Source organism: Corticium candelabrum, chromosome 4 (genome assembly GCF_963422355.1).
Source record: "Corticium candelabrum chromosome 4, ooCorCand1.1, whole genome shotgun sequence".
Classification (NCBI taxonomy): Eukaryota; Metazoa; Porifera; class Homoscleromorpha; order Homosclerophorida; family Plakinidae; genus Corticium; species Corticium candelabrum.
The window spans coordinates 1036547-1058507 of NC_085088.1; the positions used below are offsets into that span (position 1 = coordinate 1036547).

At 44.9% G+C, this 21961-nt stretch overlaps 2 protein-coding genes and 1 long non-coding RNA gene across 3 annotated transcripts; all 3 read right to left on the reverse strand.

The window, feature by feature from the left end:
* Positions 1-93: 93 nt before the first annotated feature.
* LOC134177946 (uncharacterized) lies at positions 94-9347 on the reverse strand. Its single transcript, XM_062644723.1, has 18 exons — positions 9157-9347; positions 8959-9098; positions 8549-8759; positions 8325-8477; positions 7885-8021; positions 7610-7826; positions 7385-7540; positions 7177-7319; positions 6907-7111; positions 6676-6837; positions 6486-6619; positions 6220-6424; positions 6002-6154; positions 5788-5921; positions 5413-5726; positions 5203-5353; positions 4445-4684; positions 94-4376 (listed from the first exon to the last, which is right to left on the reverse strand). Exons 1-18 carry the CDS (start codon positions 9345-9347, stop codon positions 316-318), a joined length of 7107 nt encoding a protein of 2368 aa, XP_062500707.1. The 3' UTR covers positions 94-315.
* A 3072-nt stretch (positions 9348-12419) lies between these two features.
* LOC134177947 (uncharacterized) lies at positions 12420-19511 on the reverse strand. The gene is made up of 12 exons (XM_062644724.1): positions 19291-19511; positions 19083-19225; positions 18811-19015; positions 18578-18739; positions 18388-18521; positions 18121-18325; positions 17903-18055; positions 17689-17822; positions 17314-17627; positions 17104-17254; positions 16358-16597; positions 12420-16289 (listed from the first exon to the last, which is right to left on the reverse strand). The coding sequence occupies exons 1-12, from the start codon at positions 19509-19511 to the stop codon at positions 12664-12666; spliced, it is 5688 nt and encodes a 1895-aa protein (XP_062500708.1). The 3' UTR covers positions 12420-12663.
* A 125-nt stretch (positions 19512-19636) lies between these two features.
* Positions 19637-20773, reverse strand: LOC134177885 (uncharacterized). The gene is made up of 4 exons (XR_009969570.1): positions 20701-20773; positions 20479-20631; positions 19789-19925; positions 19637-19730 (listed from the first exon to the last, which is right to left on the reverse strand). It is a non-coding gene; the product is annotated as an uncharacterized LOC134177885 (long non-coding RNA).
* Between the last annotated feature and the right edge of the window lie 1188 nt (positions 20774-21961).

The window sequence follows — 21961 nt, forward strand, 5'->3', positions numbered from 1 at the left end:
CACACATTAAATCCGCGCGTAAACTTTGACACAGTTCAGACGAATACGCACTGTGTGACATAGCTCTCAACACCATGCAGTCGCATACAAACATTGGACACAATAAAAATACTTTAGACAAATATAGAAAAACGCAAATAAAGCACCTCCATCTGCTAGACTAATCGTTACAACAAGGCATTCCCGTAATGCAGTCTATCCTGCATGCATGCTGGAAAAAAAGTTTTTAACATTTCACGTAACAGCAGCAAGTGTTGAGCAAGCAAGCACATCTAACTGCGCAAATGCATTGCACTAGACGAACTCGTAAATACCTTAAGCTTCTTTCGTTTTATCCATTTCTGACGGCAGTTTATCCTCGTAAAAAGGTGAGACAATTGAATCAGTCTGTGGCCCGCTAGAAACTGGGTTCTGCGGAAATGGCAAACCAATCGACCCTCCAGTCGGCACTCCAGTCGGCAAACCAGTCGGCACTCCAGTCGGCAAACCAGTCGTCCCTCTTGTCGGCAAATCAGTCGGCCTTTCAGTCGACAAACCATTCGGCCCTCCAGTCGACAAACCATTCGGCCCTCCAGTCGGCACTCCAGTCGGCCCTCCAGTTGACGGCCCTCCAGTCAGCAAACCAGTCGGCAAACCAGTCGGCAAACCAGTCGGCAAATCAGTCTGCCCTCCAGTCAGCAAACCAGTCGGCCCTCCAGTCGGCAAATCAGTCGGCCCTCCAGTCGACAAACCGTTTGGACCTCCAGTCGGCAAACCAGTCGGCATTCCAGTAGGCAAATCAGTCGGCCCTCCTGTCGGAAAACCAGTCGTCCCTTCAGTCGGCAAACCAGTCGGCCTTCCAGTAGGCAAATCAGTCGGCCCTCCAGTCGGAAAACCAGTCGGCCCTCCAGTCGGAAAACCAGTCGGCCCTTCAGTCGGCAAACCAGTCGGCCTTCCAGTAGGCAAATCAGTCGGCCCTCCAGTCGGAAAACCAGTCGGCCCTCCAGTCGGAAAACCAGTCGGCCCTTCAGTCGGCAAACCAGTCGGCCTTCCAGTAGGCAAATCAGTCGGCCCTCCAGTCGGCAAACCAGTCGTCCCTTCAGTCGGCAAATCAGTCGGCACACCAGTCGGCAAACCAGAGTGTGCTGACGTGTCGACCCTATAGACAAAATTGGAGCAATCATAAATAGGATTTTCAAGAGCCATCGGAGGAGAAGTTTTTTGTGGAGAAAATTGACGCTTTGTGTTGGCTAGACTTTCAGGAACCATGGGGTTCATATCATAAGACCCAGTCTGTTTACCATGCCCAGGAAACAATGGATTTTGCACGAGCGACGTGGAGCGTCCGGGATGACGTAAAATGGACGTTGCTGCATTCGATCGGCGTCTCATGTAGATTAAGACTCCTACAGTCACAGCAATGAGTACGGTCACTCCTACACCCGCAGCAACGGCATACAGCCAGACTGGAATGCTGTCACTTTCACTCTCAGAGCTACTACCTTGATTGCCCTCACTTCGTGCGGCAGCACACGTCGCTCCGCCGGTAGCACCTTCAACACACTGACAATAATATTGACCCGACGTCTCGCCCACTGTGCAAGTATCGACATTTTCACACGGATTTGTCTCACACGTACAACGAACACCGGTCGACACTGAACGACAAGCGCACAAATATCTGCTGGATATTAACTGACTGCACACCGCATTGTCCAAACATGCGTCGCCAATGCATTCATCACCGATACGTGCAGTGCATTGTGGACCAGTGAAACCGGACAAACAAAGACAAATTCCTTCCTGGCAAGTGCTACCGTTTGCGCACTCCACCGAACGACACAGATTGATAGCGATTGCTGCATCACACAGTGTGCCTGTAAAGCCACTGCTACACACACAAGAGAATGTTTCACCGGTAGCGACGCACGCTCCATTCTTGCAAGGATTTGTGCCACTTATTTTACTGCAAAGATCCGGTCGTGGCGTCGAAACGGACGATTTATTTTCACAGTAATCTCCTTCATATCCCGTTCCACTACATTCGCAATAATAGCCATTGGTTCTATTGATGCAACGTCCTCCATGAAAGCATGGACGTGATCGACATTCATCAATATTCACATCACAATTCCTCCCTGTAAATCCTGGCGAGCACGTGCAAGTGTAAGCGCTGCCGGACAGTGCCGCACAACGTCCTCTATTTTGACACGGATTTGGAAAGCACTGGGGCGGAATTTCCAGCTCACAGTTTATTCCAGTTGTCGAGGCCGGACATACACACCGATAGTTGCCAAACAAATTGATACACTGTCCTCCTTGTTGACACAAAGTAACGTTCAATTGGCATTCGTTATAATCATTGTCGCACTGCGCTCCATACAGACCCGTAGGACAAGAACAACGTTTATATGACGTACCGGCTATTCCCGTACAAGTACCTCCATTGTGACAATAGTTCCTATTCACATCACAAGGATCGAGAGAAGTTTCGCACGTTGCGCCGCTGTAGAATGACGAACAGATGCACGTGTAGTTACCGTCCTCGGTGTTCTGACACGTTCCGGCATTCTTGCACGAATTGTTAGCACAGCGGTCCACAGTGACAGGCAGCTGACAGAACGTGCCGGTAAAGTTGTTGGAGCAAATACACTGAAATTTGCCGCTCGCTAGGTCACGACAAATGCCGCTGTTTCGACACGGACTGCTACCGCAAGCGCCCGTATACTGATCACAGTCCATCCCCGAGTAACCGACGACGCATTGGCACTGATATCTACCGATATGATTGACACACGAGGATCCATTTTTGCAAGGGTCGACTGCACAATAATCGATTTGAGTTTGGCAGTTGACACCTTTAAAACCTGTAGGACATTTGCACGTGTATCCAGTACCATTCGTCTTCTCAGAGCATGTGCCACCGTTTGTGCATGGATTCGACACACACGTGGGAATCTTATTTTGACATGTTAAACCGTCAAACCAAACATTGCAGTTGCAAGCATAACCCGGCAGGAGATCGACACACGTGCCATTATTCTGACATGGTTGCGACAAACATTCATCAATATCGATTAGACAATGACGTCCCGTCATCCCAACAGAACATTGACAAGTGTAATTACCGATCGAATCGACGCAAGTGCTGCCATTCTTGCACGGATTTTTACTGCATTCGTCAATATTTGTCTGGCAAGTAGTTCCAGTAAAGCCAACGACACATTGACAGTTGTAACCGGCTATCAAGTCTATGCAAGTGCCTCCATTCTTGCACGGATTTTTACTGCAGTCATCGATGTTTGTCTGGCAAGTCGTTCCAGTAAAGCCCCCGACACATTGACAGTCATAGCCGGCTATCAAATCTACGCAAGTGCTGCCATTCTTGCACGGATTTTCACTGCATTCGTCAATGTTTGTCTGGCAAGTCATTCCAGTAAAACCAGCGACACATTGACAGTTGTAACTGGCTATCAAGTCTATGCAAGTGCCACCATTCTTGCACGGATTTTTACTGCAGTCATCGATGTTTGTCTCACAATTAGCTCCATTGAAGCCCGTGGCACATTTGCAATTGTAACCGCCGATCAAATCTTGGCAAACTCCGCCATTCTTGCACGGGCGTTTAGAGCAATCATCGATGTTTGTTTCACAAGTAGTTCCAGTAAAGCCGATGGAGCAGCTACATGTAAAGGCAGATGAAGAACTGCTACACGTGGCTCCGTTGAGACATGGGTTAGAATAGCAATGGTTTGCAACTTCACACATTTTCCCACTAAAACCTAAAGGACATTTGCAGTTGTAGCCGCCGGTCATTTCGTTTGTGCATTGACCTTGATTGACGCACGGAGAAGTGGCACATGGTAGTTTGCTAACATCCGTTTCAATAGCGACGTCGTCGATAGCCCACACGTCCAAGTTAGAACCGCTGGCAATCGGTTGATACCAACGAACACGAGTCGATGCCGTCTTGGCATCGCTCGGAATAGAAAGATTGTAAGATTTCAAAGAAGGCGATATGTTGTATTGAATGGTTTGTAGTAACGTCCAAGTCATCCCTCCATTAGTGGAATATTGTACAAAAACGTTTTCAGTATTGTCAGACGGACGAGGACATTTGGATTTGCTCGATCCCATTCGAATCGTAAACGCCACATTCGTACCGTCCGTAAGATCCAAATCGATGGTTTCTAGAAGACGAGATCTGCCCACATCGAACGCCAGACTATTTCCCGACGTTACGGTACCGCACACCGTGCCGATGGTACCGCCTCCAACCCATCCCCATTTCATACTAGACAAACTCTTACCAAAGTCTTCTTTTAAAAATCGAGGTAATGTCTTTGTTACTTTGCTACACGATGGACCGCTATAACCAGGGTCACACTGGCACACTCCTGCAAGCACAATAGAGACTAAATTCTACTGTACAACACGACACGTATACTAGACGTTCTTCACTCACCACACACACAATATCCCCATTTCTTGTCTTTATCGTAGTTCGAAGTCGTCGAACACCACAATTCGTCGTCGATGCCTTCGCGCCCATCACGAATGCATCCCTTGTATGTTTTGCTGTCGTAAGTGTAAGAAGAAGCGCACGGTTGACCGTCACTGTTACCTCCACACACCAGACCTTCGTATTGACCGGTCGCATTGTGACATCGACCGTGACCACTGCAGAACGCAGGGCACTGAACGCCTAACATAACAAACAGTCACAAAACGCGTTCATTTAAAGGTTGAGTTTACGATTATTTTCTGCATAAGTGTCCTTTGGCTCGATAAACATGTCATCTGCTGCAAGTAGCAGAGAAAAATGGCACTGGCAATACCGACAGCCTAAATGACTATAATGTTTCAGTCTCGTCGTCTGTACTCGATGGAAGTGTATCCTTGTTCTACTACTTGTTGTAGCAACGCAAACACGTCGTATTTCGAAAGAGTCGAGTCGGCAGCCTTAGACCGTCATTTCTAATGTATATACACAATACATACCAAAAGCATCTACAATGTATTGCCAAATACTCAAATTTGCAGAGCGGGTCAAACGTGTCTGATGCCTACGAAATTGTAGTTCTTGATCCGCTACTTGATTGAATGTCCGAGTTAGCAATACCCGTGCACCCTCACTCAACCCATGACAAATATATGGTTTATCTCTCAACAAATAACCAATACAGAAATAAACATTTGTTGAAGATTTTATCTTATTCTCACCGAAGTAAACGTTGTCTATCGCCCAATCACTTTTGTCTGTTTTTGCTTGTCTCCATCTGATCTGAGTGTTATTAGAAACTGAAGCAAGAGGCAAGAGTACGGTAAGGCGTCTCCAATTGTCAAACAACACAGCAGAATATCGACTGTTTATCTAAACACGATGGCACAGATTACATCGCCTCGATATTTCACACAAATGTTGTTGCTTACCAACGTATGACTGCAGTGAGAACTCGATGGCAGACAGTCAGGTTGAACGAGTGCGTACGTTTGACCAAAATCAGTAGAATATTCGAGTCTCACGTCGTAACTAGAAGACTCTTGTACGCTAGATGATCCGAGAGACAAGTCGAAGTCGACGACGTGACGACGATCATAAGCCGATCCTCCAATTCGTATGTGATCTACAGCCCATACATCTACGCCAGCTCCACTGTGAGACAGTTGGCGCCATCTCAACGACGTCGAGCTCGTTCTCGATGGTAAAGGAAGAACGACAGCGACCGTCGTTGCCGTTTCGTAAGCTAATACAAAATCACTCTATTCACACACAATATTTACAGCAGTAATTTGTATGTTGCTAACCATTATAAGGAAGAGTAATGATAGATACAAAAGATGTACTTCCATTAGCTTTATATTCTACAATAACATCTCCTAAGTTGGCCTTCTTACAAGAAGACGTCGTCCCACCGATTTGCACAATAAACGACAACGTCCTGAACAACAATATCGCCATTATGTTTAGTTGTTGTTGCTTCTAGAACATAATATTATATAATCTATAGTTGATACTCACTGAGCTGTACGAAGATCTAAATCTTGTGTTTGAATGGAGCGACCGCCGGAGCCGCTAAAATATGCTGCTTGTGAACTGTAGCCGGGGACGTCTATTCCACCACAGTCGGGTTGTTTGACAGCACCGCCAGCGAGAGCTTTCCATTTGCTTCCTCTACAATAAGCAACAAACGCTACATTCAGTACGTACGAGCACGACAAACAAAATTGTCATCTTACGGGAAAGTGGGAATAGGATAAAAGTCTTCTGCAAACAAAGACGGAAGAGGACTGATCGGTTGCGTTCCATTAATGCGAATATGATCGATCGCCCATTCATCAAGCGTTTTACCACTGTGCTTCAATTGTCTCCATCTGAGAACAGTAGAAGCTGTTTTAGAAGCACTCGACAGAACGACAGTAACAGTTTTTGAAATCGTATAACCTGTAAGTATAAATGTACTACAGAAATTACAAACAACGCAAACTGATAAAAAGAAACTGACCGGTAGCAGAGTGTGAAGCCAATAGAGTAAACGTCGAAGAGCCAGAAACGCGATATTCCAATACTACATCTTCTCCAGTCTCTGCATCGTCACATCTTCCACCACCACCAATTCGAAGACGAAACGACACCGTGCTGTCAAACAAACGAGTTGAAAGAGTAAAAGGTATCACTAATAAGTAACTCTGTACGTGGCCGTAGTGAGATCCAATCCAACAGTTTCAATGTACCGACTGTCAAGGTCAGAGCCTCCACTAAAGAACGCCGCTTGCGCGCTGTACCCCACCTCATCAATGCTGCCACAGTCGGGAACTTGGATGGTACCGTAAGATAAATACTGCCACTTAATCCCACTATAAGATATACATACAAAACATTTTACAACTAAACATTGCACATCAGAAAAGAGTCAGCTTTCATACGGGAATTGTGGTGAACGATCAAAGTCTTCAGAGAAGATAACAAGACTTTTCACTTGTGCCTTTTTGCCTGAAACTCTCACGTGGTCGAGAGCCCATTCGTCAAAATTTGCTCCAGTGTGAGACAGCTGTCTCCACTTCAGTGATGTTCCAGTTGTAATGATAGCTCCAGACAAAGGAATCGTGACAGTCTGCGCAGTCTGGTACTCTATAGCAGTCAAAGATTGCACGTAAAACATGTTTCGTGTAAACAACTATAGTCAGCCATCTTACGATTGTATCCCAGAGTTTTTAATGATACAAAAGCCGAGGCTCCTTCAGCTTGATATTCCAAAACAACGTCTTCTCCAGAATCGGCTGGTTCGCAAGTACTACCACTGCTTGTTGCTCCAATTTGAACACGAAACGAAAGTGATCTATATATTATAATACAATACATTATTCAGATACGTCTAAAACAAATCCGTTGGGTGGTACTCACGTTGCATACGTCATGTCTATAGGTTGCGTTTGAATGTATCTGTTGCTGTCAGAGCCGCTAAAATACGCAGCCATACTGCTGAAACCGGCTAAATCAATGCTGCCACAATCAGGAATCTTAAAAGAACCGCCACTAAATGCAACCCATTTTGTGCCACTACAGTAAGAAAACACGGCATAACGACAGTGACAGACGTACAAGACACGTGCAACAGTGTAGTCATACGGGATGGTGGGTACACTATCAAAAGTGTCGCTGAACACCACAACGTTTGTCATAGTATCTGTCCCTACAGCTGTGACACTCGTCAGTTTCACGTGATCAATGGCCCATTCGTCTTGAGTAAGGCCACTATGGCCAAGTTGCCTCCATCGCAAAGTTGTGCTAGTCGTTTTGGCAGCAATGGGTAGATTAATAGTGACCGTCTGAGCAGTTCCATAAGCTATAGACACATTACTACATACATAGTTTACACAGGGATAACGACTGAATGACATTACCGGAATATGAAAGACGCTTCAGTTCCACATATGATGATGTAGTTGATGTCTTGTATTCTACCGTTACGTCCTCACCATTATTCTCTCCAGGATCACAGCCACCTCCACCGCCAATTCGAATACGAAACGACAAATCTCTATGTAAACGCAATGCAATAAAATAGAATACAACTCAATGCAACATAACACAACACACGTACGGGTAACACAACAGAGACAACACAACAACACAACACAACACAACACAACACAACACAACAGAGCACCAATACAGTACATTCAGTAGAGTATTAATTAAAAGCACAGCCCACCACATCCCACTGTGGTACAATTAACGAATACCAAAACTACACATGACAGCAGGATCATGCAATTGCCTGCAGCACGACGTACAATATATGTCATGTACCACAATCGAGCTAATAAGATTTAGCATTTACCCGGCACTAATAAGATTCAGAGCTTTTGTTTCTATAGATCTTGTGCCAGCGCCAGAGAAAAAGGCAGCAAGAGTGCTAAACCCAGACAAGTCTATAGTTCCACAATCAGGAGTTGCAATCCCACCACTACTAATAGAACTCCACACTGCATTTCTAACAAATAAACGTATAAGCATCATATTAGATAACGTTACACGGAAAGGTTAGTTGCTGATGAATTTTACGGAATTGAAGTGGGAGGACCGAAATCCTCGTTTATGATGTAATGAGTGGTTGTTGGAGCGTTGACTCCTTTCCCTGTAATATCGATGTCATCAATAGCCCATTCGTCGAAAGTAGCTCCTGTGTGAGACGCCTGCCTCCAACGCAACGTAACGTCTGAGGTACGTGAACCGGACGGCAATGCGAGTTCAACGAGACTTGCAGTCTTATAACCTACATTCAACAATACGTTAGATACATTAGCCTCGTACAGACCCTATCGCCGTCGTGCCCGGTTCCCGTACAAGGCTAACATACATTACATTTTATAGACACACTACACCAGTACATACACATACATCAATTGCAGATGCTTATAGAACGTGCTCTAAACAAATTTGTAAACCGAAATCTAAAAATTCAATTCGTTCACCGTTATATGCCAGTTTGTAAATCTGTGTGTAGGATGTTGTAGTGCTAGTCTTGTACTCAAATATCACGTCTTCTCCAGACTCCGGTTGGTCGCAGCCGCTAGGATTCGTCCCACCCAATCGAGTCCGAAACGATATTAAGCTGATGTAATACAGCAATAATATACAACGCAAGAAACGTAAAACTGATTTGTGATTACGATGCACTGCTGAGATCCAGCGGTTGTGTTGTGATAGAGCGTGTTCCGCTTTTACTAAAGAATGCAGCTCCACTGCTTAGTCCAGGAGTGCTAATACTACCACAATCAGGGGTAATAAATGAGCCTCCCTGAATACCAAGCCATTTGGTGCCTCTATAAACAAAACTAACATTAGAACAACGCTTACACATTATAATGTTATCACATGCTCAAGTTATATACTGATTTGTCTATAGTTAATAGCTACACATACGGGACAGATGGTACAGTGCCAAAGCTTTCGCTAAAGATGTTTTTGAGCGTTGAGTTAGTGTCAGATATTTGTATTGCATCGAGTGCCCATTCGTCCGTGTCGGAGCCGCTGTGTGATAGCTGGCGCCACTTTATAACTGTGGCGGCCGTCAGGGCCGCAAGAGGAAGACTGATGACGACAGGTCTAGTCATCGTGTATCCTGTACGTAACGCATTTGTACCCAAGTTGTAAAATACAAACAAGTAGCATTACCGTCGTAAGTCAGTGTTTTGATGGTAGTGAACGACGACGATCCTAGTGGTTGGTACTCCACCACAACGTCTTCGCCACTATCTGCAGTTTCACAGCCACCTCCTCCTCCAATTCGAATGTTGAATGACAGTGATCTAAAAAGGACAGATTCGTGCGGTTACAATATACACTAAGTGACTGTAACAGTGCACATAAGTATACACATGCAATAACAGTGTTCGATTAAGCGTGTCACAGACATCATAAATATATAAGAAATATGCAAGCTTACCGAGCACTCGTCAAATCCAAGGGCACCGTCTGAATAGCGCGAGTACCAGTTTGAGAGAAAAATGCAGCATAACCCACTTCTCTTGGATCAATACTCCCGCAATCAGGAATCATAATTTTGCCGCCAGTTAAACTTTCCCATTCGTTTCCACTAGAAAGGATATCAATATTCATGTGTTGTATGCATGTGTTGTACGTACAGTAACTACATTCTTCACTGTCGATACTGCAATGCAAATTGTAACTTACGGTATTGTAGGAATTGGATAAAAGTTTTCCTCAAACAAAACTCCTAAAGATGTGATTGGAAAACTGACGTGAGGAATGGATATGGGAATAGTGGTAGCATAATGGCCAATCGAAGACGTCGCTTTTCCAACAAACGCTAACGCGTTGCCACTTGAATTGAACGACTGCAACACACAATAACAATATTCATACACAATAATTCATAAATAATTTATATACAAATTCACATACACTATTTATTCGTTACCACCAACCTCGACGCTTGCCGTGTGTGTAAGCCAATTGCATGATTGAATGGGATCGAAATCGTCATCGATCAGTTCCGGCTCTCTACCCAACACAACGAAGTTATCGATCGCCCAGGCTTGACTGTTTTTGCCGCCGAAAGATGACTTCTGTTCAATTCGCAACCTAGAGTTTGGCGTAATTGTTCTCATAGCAGACGTCACGTTGAACAGAACGCGAACTCCTCCATCACCTTTACTCACTCTATAAAAGCACAAAGAGTTGATATGTCTGTGAACGAAAATCAAGCAATAGTGTTGGTGACAAAAATGTCTTAGGCATAAATAAGTCAATGCGTGATAAGAAGATGATATCCAGGTAATTAATCGGTAAGGTCATAATATATGTCTCCCAAGAATAGTTAGCCGAGACAAGATTATTTGTTGAGGAAAGAGTCCTTCTTGACCGAAATCCAATAAACATTGACTGCCTACAAGGCATTAGCTTGAATAATGCGATTGAGTTGCTATGCTGAGAAGTCAGTACAAACGGAAAAACACCGCAGCAAATGAGTGAATACACATGCAAACATACAACAAATTATATACAATATTATATTTTACAAATTAAATAATAGACGATTGTGTACGTTCAGCATACGAGAATGATCTCAGTGTTTGCCAAGTTGATCCGGCGCTATCAATAGAGTATTGAAGCTCAGCGTTGATCGTAGACGTAGTAGTAGACCAAGGACACGCCACTGCATGGACACACATCATTACAAACATTACAATCCTAACTGCTTTAGCATGTCACTAACTACAATTGACATATGTACTTACCCGCATCAAATTGAATGACGCGAGCTTCGGCCAAGCTAAGGAATGAGGTTGTCTAGAGCAACGAGATGCTCTTTAATTTCGCTGTTTTCTCACTCAATTCAACTTACTATCCTACCATAAAGCGACTAGGACTTGTCTTTGCTCCAAATACAGCGACGTTATTCGAAACCAGAGCGTTGCTAGCGTTTGTTGTACAAGCTCTTTCTACTGTCACTCCTTTATTGCCAGCCCTACGTATACAGTACAGACATGATTTAGAATGGTGCACGACAAACAAGGCGACAAGCAAATTACCACCGCGTTGAGTCCAATTTGATAGAATGATCGAAATCGTCGTTGAAAACGATGCCTGACAAGTCGCATTGATCTACAATGCAAAGCATTTTTCAATTGTAGATGCACATGCACGATACATTTCCATCGTGAGGTGATCGAGCCAAATATAGCAAGATGGTACCGCCCTGTATTGTGTACCGCCACGTCAAGCTCGTAAACATGCTTGTACGTACGTGCATCAACCAAAACAAATGTTGTCTGTTTATTAGTCGTGAGGGATCTCTCGCATGTTGTGTAGAGAGACATCAGACAAATCTCTAACTATCTCTAGATACAGTTGGAGCTCTTTACCTATCGACACAACAGAATCGGCAACGAGCAGAAACACGAGCAGCCTGACACAACAACCAAAAGCGAAAGTCCGAGCTTCCACCACCATTGCACCACCACGACCTCCGTTTGCAGCAGCTAGGCACCGATCCTACCGCTCACGTGAGCTGTGCGAACAGGACACTCCGACCACACCAAACACTTGCTTTTAAAATAATAGACAAGCCGAGGGCATAAACAACAGATCATAACCTGAACGTCCAACATTAGCGAGTCACGTACCAGGTAGCCAATCTATATAGAGACTACATAAGATAAGGTAACTAGACTAGCATTGTGCATATGATTATTATCAACACTTGAGATACTTTCTCCATACGCCAGGGACCCTTTCCAAATTTTGAAGGGCAGATAATAGCAATGGTTTCCTGTGACATCTCTTTTCGTCATCAGGACCCTTCACCATTTGTATTGACTGCAAAATGCTGTTAAGGTTGTAGCAAATAGGATGTCTTAGGCACACATTAAATCCGCGCGTAAACTTTGACACAAAGTTCAGACGAATGCACTGTGTGACATAACTCTCAATACCAGTGAGCATACGAATATTAGAAACAATAAAAATACTTTAGCAAGTATATCAAAACGCAAATAGAGCATCTCCGTATGTCTACTAATCGTCAGAAGGCATTCCCATAATGCACAAATGCAGCCTAGCCCGCACGCCCCAAAAAACTTTCTAACATTTCACGCAACAGCAACAAATGTTGAGCAAGCAACCACGTACATCCAATTGCGCAAGTGTAGACTTCACTGGATAGGCTCGTAAATGTCTTCATTCGTTTCATCCATTTCTGACGGCAGTTCTTTCTCGTCAAAAGGTGAGACAATTGAATCAGCCTGTGGCCCACTATAGACTGGGTTCTGCGGAAACGGCAAACCAATTGGGACTCCAGTCGGCCTTCCACGAGTCGGCAAACCAGGTGGCACTCCAGTCGGCCCTCCAGTCGGCAAACCAGTCGGTCCTCCACCTCCTGTTGGCAAACCAGTCGGCCCTCCACCTCCAGTTGGCAAACCAGTCGGCCCTTCAGTCGGTCTTCCAGTTGGCCCTCCAGTCGGCAAACCAGTCGGCCATCCACCTCCAGTCGGGAAACCAGTCGGCCCTCCAGTCGGAAACGGCAAACCAATAGGCCCTCCACTGGGCAAACCAGTCGGTCCTCCAGTCGGCAAACCAGTCGGCCCTCCAGTTGGCACACCAGTAGGCCTTCCTGTTGGCAAACCAGTTGGCCCTGGACCTCCAGTTGGCAAACCAGTCGGCCCTCCACCTCCAGTTGGCAAACCAGTCGACCCTTCAGTCGGTCTTCCAGTTGGCCCTCCAGTCGGCAAACCAGTCGGCCATCCACCTCCAGTCGGGAAACCAGTCGGCCCTCCAGTCGGAAACGGCAAACCAATAGGCCCTCCACTGGGCAAACCAGTCGGTCCTCCAGTCGGCAAACCAGTCGGCCCTCCAGTTGGCACACCAGTAGGTCTTCCTGTTGGCAAACCAGTCGGCCCTCCAGTCGGCAAATCAGAATGTGGCAATGTGTCGGCATAATAGGTAGGATTAGAGTGACCAAAAAGAGGATTTTGAGCAGCCATCGGCGGAGGCATTTGTGCACGTGGAGAAAATTGACGCTTTGAGCCGGCAATACTTCCAGGAACCATAGGGGTCATATCATTACTAGGCATACCATAACCAGGATACAATGGGTTTTGCACGAGCGACGTGGAGCGACCAGAATTATCAAATCTGGACGATGCTGCTGCTGCATTCGCTCGGCGTCTCCTGTAGATGAAGATTCCTATAGCCACAAGAATGAGTACGGCCACTCCTCCCCCTACAGCAACGGCATACAGCCAAACTGGAACGCCGTCGCTTTCACCCTTAGAGTCAGCTGGATTGCCCTCACTTCTTCGTGCGGGAGCACATGTCGCTCCGCCAGCAGCATCTTCGACACACTGACAATAATATTGACCCGACGTCTCGCCCACTGTGCATGTATCCCCATTTTCACACGGATTTGTCTCACACGTACAACTAACAGCAGTCGACACTGAAGGACAAGCGCACAAATATCTGCTGGATATTAACTGATTGCACACTGCATTCTCCAAACATGCGTTGTCAATGCATCTATCAGTGCATTGTGGACCAGTGAAACCGGACAAACAAAGACAAATTCCTTCCTGGCAAGTGCCACCGTTTGCGCACTCAACCAAGCCACACATATCGATGGTTTCACAGTGATCTCCTTCATATCCCGTTCCACTACATTCACAGTAATAGCCATTGGTTCTATCGATGCAACGTCCTTCGTGAAAGCATGGACGTGATTGACATTCATCAATATTCACATCACAATTCCTCCCTGCAAATCCTGGCGAGCACATGCAAGTGTAAGCGCTGCCGGACAGTGCCGCACAACGGCCTCCATTTTGACACGGATTTGGAAAGCACTGGGGCTGAATTGTCAGCTCACAGTTCATTCCAGTTGTCAAGGCCGGACATACGCACTGATAGCTGCCAAACAAATTGATACACTGTCCTCTTTGTTGACACAAAGCAACGTTCAATTGGCATTCATTATAGTCATCGTCGCACTGCGTTCCGTACAGACCCGTAGGACAAGAACAACGTTTATATGACATACCGGCTATTCCCGTACAAGTACCTCCATTGTGACAATAGTTCCTATTCACATCACAAGGATCGAGAGAAGTTTCGCACGTTGCGCCGCTGTAGAATGATGAACAGATGCACGTGTAGCCGTCGTCGGTGTTCTGACACGTTCCGGCATTTTTGCACGGATTGTTAACACAGCGGTCCACAGTGACAGGCAGCTGACAGAACGTGCCGGTGAATTTAGTAGAGCAAATACACTGAAATTTGCCGCCCACCAAGTCACGACAAACGCCGCTGTTTCGACACGGACTGCTACCGCAAGCGCCCGTATACTGATCACAGTCCATCCCCGAGTAACCGACGACGCATTGGCACTGATATCTACCGATATGACTAACACACGAGGCTCCATTTTTGCAAGGGTCGACTGCACAATAATCGATTTGAGTTTGGCAGTTGACACCTTTAAAACCTGTAGGGCATTTGCACGTGTATCCAAGACCATTGGTCTTCTCAGAGCATGTGCCACCGTTTGTACACGGATTCGACACACACGTGGGAATCTTATTTTGACATGTTAAGCCGTCAAACCACACATTGCAGTTGCAAGCATACCCTGGCAGGAGATCGACACACGTGCCATCATTCTGACATGGTTGCGACAAACATTCATCAATATCGATTAGACAATGACGTCCCGTCATCCCAACAGGACATTGACAAGTGTAACTACCGATGGTATCTACGCAAGTGCCGCCATTCTTGCACGGATTTCTAGTGCATTCGTCAATATTTGTCTGGCAAGTCGTTCCAGTAAAGCCAGCGACACATTGACAGTTATAACTGGCTATCAAGTCTACGCAAGTGCCACCATTCTTGCACGGATTTTTACTGCAGTCATCGATGTTTGTCTCACAATTAGCTCCATTGAAGCCTGCAGCACATTTGCAATTGTAACCGCCGATCAAATCTTGGCAAACGCCGCCATTCTTGCACGGGCGTTTAGAGCAATCATCGATGTTTGTTTCACAAGTAGTTCCGGTAAAGCCGACGAAACAGCTACATGTAAAGGCAGACGAAGAACTACTACACGTGGCTCCGTTGAGACATGGGTTAGAATAGCAATGGTTTGCAACTTCACACATTTTCCCACTAAAACCTAAAGGACATTTGCAGCTGTAGCCGCCGGTCATTTCGTTTGTGCATTGACCTTGATTGACGCACGGAGAAGTGGCACATGGTAGTTTACTAACATCCGTATCAATAGCGACGTCGTCGATAGCCCACACGTCCAAGTTAGAACCGCTGGCAATCGGTTGATACCAACGAACACGAGTCGATGCCGTCTTGGCATCGCTCGGAATAGAAAGATTGTAAGATTTCAAAGAAGGCGATATGTCGTATTGAATGGTTTGTAGTAACGTCCAAGTCATCCCTCCATTAGTGGAATATTGTACAAAAACGTTTTCGGTATTGTCAGACGGACGAGGACATTTGGATTTGCTCGATCCCATTCGAATCGTAAACGCCACATTCGTACCGTCCGTAAGATCCAAATCGATGGTTTCTAGAAGACGAGATCTGCCCACATCGAACGCCAGACTATTTCCCGACGTTACCGTACCGCACACCGTGCCGATGGTACCGCCTCCAACCCATCCCCATTTCATACTAGACAGACTCTTACCAAAGTCTTCTTTTAAAAATCGAGGTAATGTCTTTGTTACTTTGCTACACGATGGACCGCTATAACCAGGGTCACACTGGCACACTCCTGCAAGCACAATAGAGACTAAATTCTACTGTACAACACGACACGTATACTAGACGTTCTTCACTCACCACACACACAATATCCCCATTTCTTGTCTTTATCGTAGTTCGAAGTCGTCGAACACCACAATTCGTCGTCGATGCCTTCGCGCCCATCACGAGTGCATCCCTTGTATGTTTTACTGCCGTAAGTGTAAGAAGAAGCGCACGGTTGACCGTCACTGTTACCTCCACACACCAGACCTTCGTATTGACCGGTCGCATTGTGACATCGACCGTGACCACTGCAGAACGCAGGGCACTGAACGCCTAACATAACAAACAGTCACAAAACGCGTTCATTTAAAGGTTGAGTTTACGATTATTTTCTGCATAAGTGTCCTTTGGATCGATAAACATGTCATCTGCTGCAAGTAGCAGAGAAAAATGGCACTGGCAATACCGACAGCTTAAATGACTACAATGTTTAAGTCTCGTCGTCTGTACTCGATGGAAGTGTATCCTTGTTCTACTACTTGTTGTAGCAACGCAAACACGTCGTATTTCGAAAGAGTCGAGTCGGCAGCCTTAGACCGTCATTGCTAATGTAGATACACAATACATACCTGAAGCATCTACGACGTATTGCCAAAATGATCAAATTTGCAGAGCGGGTCGAACGTGTCTGATGCCTACGAAATTGTAGTTCTTGACCCGCTACTTGATTGAATGTAATACCATGCACCCTCACTCAACCCACGACAAACATGGTTTATCTCTCAACAAATAACCAATACAGACATAAGCATTTGCTGAAGATTTTATCTTATTCTCACCGAAGTAAACGTTGTCTATCGCCCAATCACTTTTGGCTGTTTCAGCTTGTCTCCATCTGATCTGAGTGTTATTAGAAACTGCAGCAAGAGGCAAGAGTACGATAAGGCGTCTCCAATTGTCAAACAGCACAGCAGAATATTGACTGTTTATCTAAACACGATGGCACAGATTACATCGCCTCGATATTTCACACAAATGTTGTTGCTTACCAACGTATGACTGCAGTGAGAAGTCGACGGTAGACAGTCAGGTTGAACGAGTGCGTACGTTTGACCAAAATCAGTAGAATATTCGAGTCTCACGTCGTAACTAGAAGACTCTTGTACGCTAGATGATCCGAGAGACAAGTCGAAGTCGACGACGTGACGACGATCATAAGCCGATCCTCCAATTCGTATGTGATCTACAGCCCATACATCTACGCCAGCTCCACTGTGAGACAGTTGGCGCCATCTCAACGACGTCGAGCTCGTTCTCGATGGTAAAGGAAGAACGACAGCGACCGTCGTTGCCGTTTCGTAAGCTAATACAAAATCACTCTATTCACACACAATATTTACAGCAGTAATTTGTATGTTGCTAACCATTATAAGGAAGAGTAATGATAGATACAAAAGATGTACTTCCTTTAGCTTTATATTCTACAATAACATCTCCTAAGTTGGCCTTCTTACAAGAAGACGTCGTCCCACCGATTTGTACAATAAACGACAACGTCCTGAACAACAATATCGCCATTATGTTTAGTTGTTGTTGCTTCTAGAACATAATATTATATAATCTATAGTTGATACTCACTGAGCTGTACGAAGATCTAAATCTTGTGTTTGAATGGAGCGACCGCCGGAGCCGCTAAAATATGCTGCTTGTGAACTGTAGCCGGGGACGTCTATTCTACCACAGTCGGGTTGTTTGACAGCACCGCCAGCGAGAGCTTTCCATTTCCTTCCTCTACAATAAGCAACGAACGCTACATTCAGTCGGTACGAACACGTCAAACAGAAATGTCATCTTACGGGAAAGTGGGAATAGGATAAAAGTCTTCTGCAAACAAAGACGGAAGAGGACTGATCGGTTGCGTTCCACTAATGCGAATATGATCGATCGCCCATTCATCAGACATTTTACCACTGTGCTTCAATTGTCTCCATCTGAGAACAGTAGAAGCTGTTTTAGAAGCGCTCGACAGAACGACAGTAACAGTTTCTGAAATCGTATAACCTGTAAGTATAAATGTACTACAGAAATTACAAACAACGCAAAACCGATAAGAAGAAACTGACCGGTAGCAGAGTGTGAAGCCAATAGAGTAAATTTTGAAGAGCCAGAAACGCGATATTCCAATACTACATCTTCTCCAGTCTCTGCTGCGTCACATCTTCCACCACCACCAATTCGAAGACGAAACGACACCGTGCTGTCAAACAAACGAGATGAAAGAGTACAAGGTATCACTAATAAGTAATTACGTACGTGGCCGTAGTGAGATCCAATCCAACAGTTTCAATGTACCGACTGTCAAGGTCAGAGCCTCCACTAAAGAACGCCGCTTGCGCGCTGTATCCCACCTCATCAATGCTGCCACAGTCGGGAACTTGGATGGTACCGTAAGATAAAAACTGCCACTTAATCCCACTATAAGATATACATACAAAACATTTTACAACTAAACATTGCACTTCAGAAAAGAGTCGGCTTTTTCATACGGGAATTGTGGTGAACGATCAAAGTCTTCAGAGAAGATAACAAGACTTTTCACTTGCGCTTTTTTGCCTGATATTGTCACGTGATCGAGAGCCCATTCGTCAAAATTTGCACCACTGTGAGACACCTGTCTCCACTTCAGTGATGTTCCAGTTGTAATGATAGCTCCAGACAAAGGAATCTTGACAGTCTGCGCAGTCTGGTACTCTATAGCAGTCAAAGATTGCACGTAAAACATATGTTTCGTGTAAACAACTATAGTCAGCCATCTTACGATCGTATCCCAGAGTTTTTAATGATACAAAAGCCGAGGCTCCTTCAGCTTGATATTCCAAAACAACGTCTTCTCCAGAATCGGCTGGTTCGCAAGTACTACTACTGCTTGTTGCTCCAATTTGAACACGAAACGAAAGTGATCTATATATTATAATACAATACATTATTCAGATACGTCTAAAACAAATCCGTTGGGTGGTACTCACGTTGCATACGTCATGTCTATAGGTTGCGTTTGAATGTATCTGTTGCTGTCAGAGCCACTAAAATACGCAGCCATACTGCTGAAACCGGCTAAATCAATGCTGCCACAATCAGGAATCTTGAAAGAACCGCCACTCAACGCAACCCATTTTGTGCCACTACAGTAAGAAAACACGGCATAACGACAGTGACAGACATTAGACACGTGCAACAGTGTAGTCATACGGGATGGTCGGTGCACTATCAAAAGTGTCGCTGAACACCACAACGTTTGTCGTAGTATCTGTCTTTACAGCTGTGACACTCGTCAGTTTCACGTGATCAATGGCCCATTCGTCGTAAGTAAGGCCACTATGGCCAAGTTGCCTCCATCGCAAAGTTGTGCTAGTCGTTTTGGCAGCAATGGGTAGATTAATAGTGACCGTCTGAGCAGTTCCATAAGCTATAGACACATTACTACATACATAGTTTACACAGGGATAACGACTGAATGATATTACCGGAATATGAAAGACGCTTCAGTTCCACATATGATGATGCAGTTGATGTCTTGTATTCTACCGTTACGTCCTCACCATTATTCTCTCCAGGATCACAGCCACCCCCACCGCCAATTCGAACACGAAACGACAAATCTCTATGTAAACGCAATGGAATGAAATGGAATACAACTCAATGCAACATAACACAACACACGTACGGGTAACACAGCAGAGACAACACAACAAACACAACACAACAAACACAACACAATACAACACAACACAATATACTGGCAACACAACACAACACAACACAACACAACACAACACAATATACTGGCAACATAATACAACACAACACAATACAATATACTAGCAACATAATACAACACAACACAACACAACACAACACAACACAACACAACACAATATACTGGCAACATAATACAACACAACACAATACAATATACTAGCAACATAATACAACACAACACAACACAACACAACACAACACAACACAACACAACACAACACCAATACAGTACATCCAGTAGAGTATTACTTAAAAGCACAGCCCACCACATCCCACTGTGGTACAATTAACGGATACCAAAACTACACATGACAGCAGGATCATGCAATTGCCTGCAGCACGACGTACAATATATGTCATGTACCACAATCGAGCTAATAAGATTTAGCATTTACCCGGCACTAATAAGATTCAGAGCTTTTGTTTCTATAGATCTTGTGCCAGCACCAGAGAAAAAGGCAGCAAGAGTGCTAAACCCAGACAAGTCTATAGTTCCACAATCAGGAGTTGCAATCCCGCCACTATTAATAGAACTCCACACTGCATTTCTAACAAATAAACGTATAAGCATCATATTAGGTAACGTTACAGACAGGTTGCTTGTTGGTGAATTTTACGGAATTGAGGTGGGAGGACCGAAATCCTCGTTTATGATGTAATAAGTGGTTGATGGAGCGTTGACTCCTTCCCCTGTAATATCGATGTCATCAAGAGCCCATTCGTCGAAAGTGGATCCGCTGTGAGACGCCTGCCTCCAACGCAACGTAACATCCGATTTAGATGGCAAAGTAAAATTGACCAGAGTTGCAGTCTTATAACCTACACTCAACAAGACGTTACATACATTACGGTAAACATACATCAATGGCAGATGTTGAATGAAACCATGCTCTAAACAATAAAACCGAAAATCTAAAAGTTCAGTTCGTTACCGTCATATGCCAGCTTGGAAATCTGTGTGTAGGATGTTGTAGAGCTAGTCTTGTACTCAAATATCACGTCTTCTCCACTATCCGGTTGCTCGCAGCCGCCAGAAGACTTCTCACCCAATTTAATCCGAAATGATATTGACCTGATGTAATACAGCAATAATATACAACGCAAGAAACGTAAAACTGATTTGTGATTACGATGCACTGCTGAGATCCAGCGGTTGTGTTGTGATAGAGCGTGTCCCGCTTTTACTAAAGAATGCAGCTCGACTGCTTAATCCGGGAATGCTAATACTACCACAATCAGGGGTGGTAAATGAGCCTCCAAAGATACTCTGCCACTTGGTGTCTCTATAAACAAACCTAACGTTAGAAAAACGCTTACACATTATAATATTATCACATGCACGAGTTATACTGATTTGTCTAGTTACTACACGTACGGGACAGTTGATACAGTGTCAAAGCTTTCGCTAAAGATGCTTTTCGACGTCGAGTTGGTGTCAGATATTTGTATCGCATCGAGTGCCCATTCGTCGACGTCAGAGCCGCTGTGTGATAGCTGGCGCCACCTTAGAACTGTGGCCGCAGTAAGGGCAGCTAGAGGAAGACTGATGACAACAGGTTTAGGCGTCGTGTATCCTGTACGTAACGCATTCATATTGCTCTGTAACCAAGTTGTAAAAAACGAACAAGTAGCATTACCGTCATAAAGCAGTGTTTTGATGGTAGTGAACGACGACGATCCTAGTTGTTGATACTCCACCACAACGTCTTCGCCACCATCTGCAGTTTCACAACCACTTCCTCCTCCAATTCGAATGGTGAACGACAGCGATCTGAAAAAGACAGATTCGTGCAAGAAACACCAGGGTAGAATAAGCAATTTACTGACACATTGCACACGAGTAGACATGCAGTAACAGCGTTAGATTCATTAAGTTAA

Bases quoted from the DNA above. Each gene is read 5' to 3' on its own strand.
- LOC134177947 (XM_062644724.1), bottom strand. From the start codon at position 19,511: ATGACTACACTGTTGCACGTGTCTAATGTCTGTCACTGTCGTTATGCC. The intron at 17,823-17,902 runs GTGAGTATCAAC...ATTGTTGTTCAG, and splicing joins TTAGATCTTCGTACAGCTCA to GACGTTGTCGTTTATTGTAC. The intron at 17,628-17,688 runs GTTAGCAACATA...ATTTTGTATTAG, and splicing joins CATTACTCTTCCTTATAATG to CTTACGAAACGGCAACGACG.
- LOC134177946 (XM_062644723.1), bottom strand. From the start codon at position 9,347: ATGTGTAAGCGTTGTTCTAATGTTAGTTTTGTTTATAGAGGCACCAAA. The intron at 9,099-9,156 runs GTAATCACAAAT...GTATTACATCAG, and splicing joins CTGGATCTCAGCAGTGCATC to CTTAATATCGTTTCGGACTC. The intron at 6,620-6,675 runs GTACAGAGTTAC...TTTGTTTGACAG, and splicing joins TTGGATCTCACTACGGCCAC to CACGGTGTCGTTTCGTCTTC.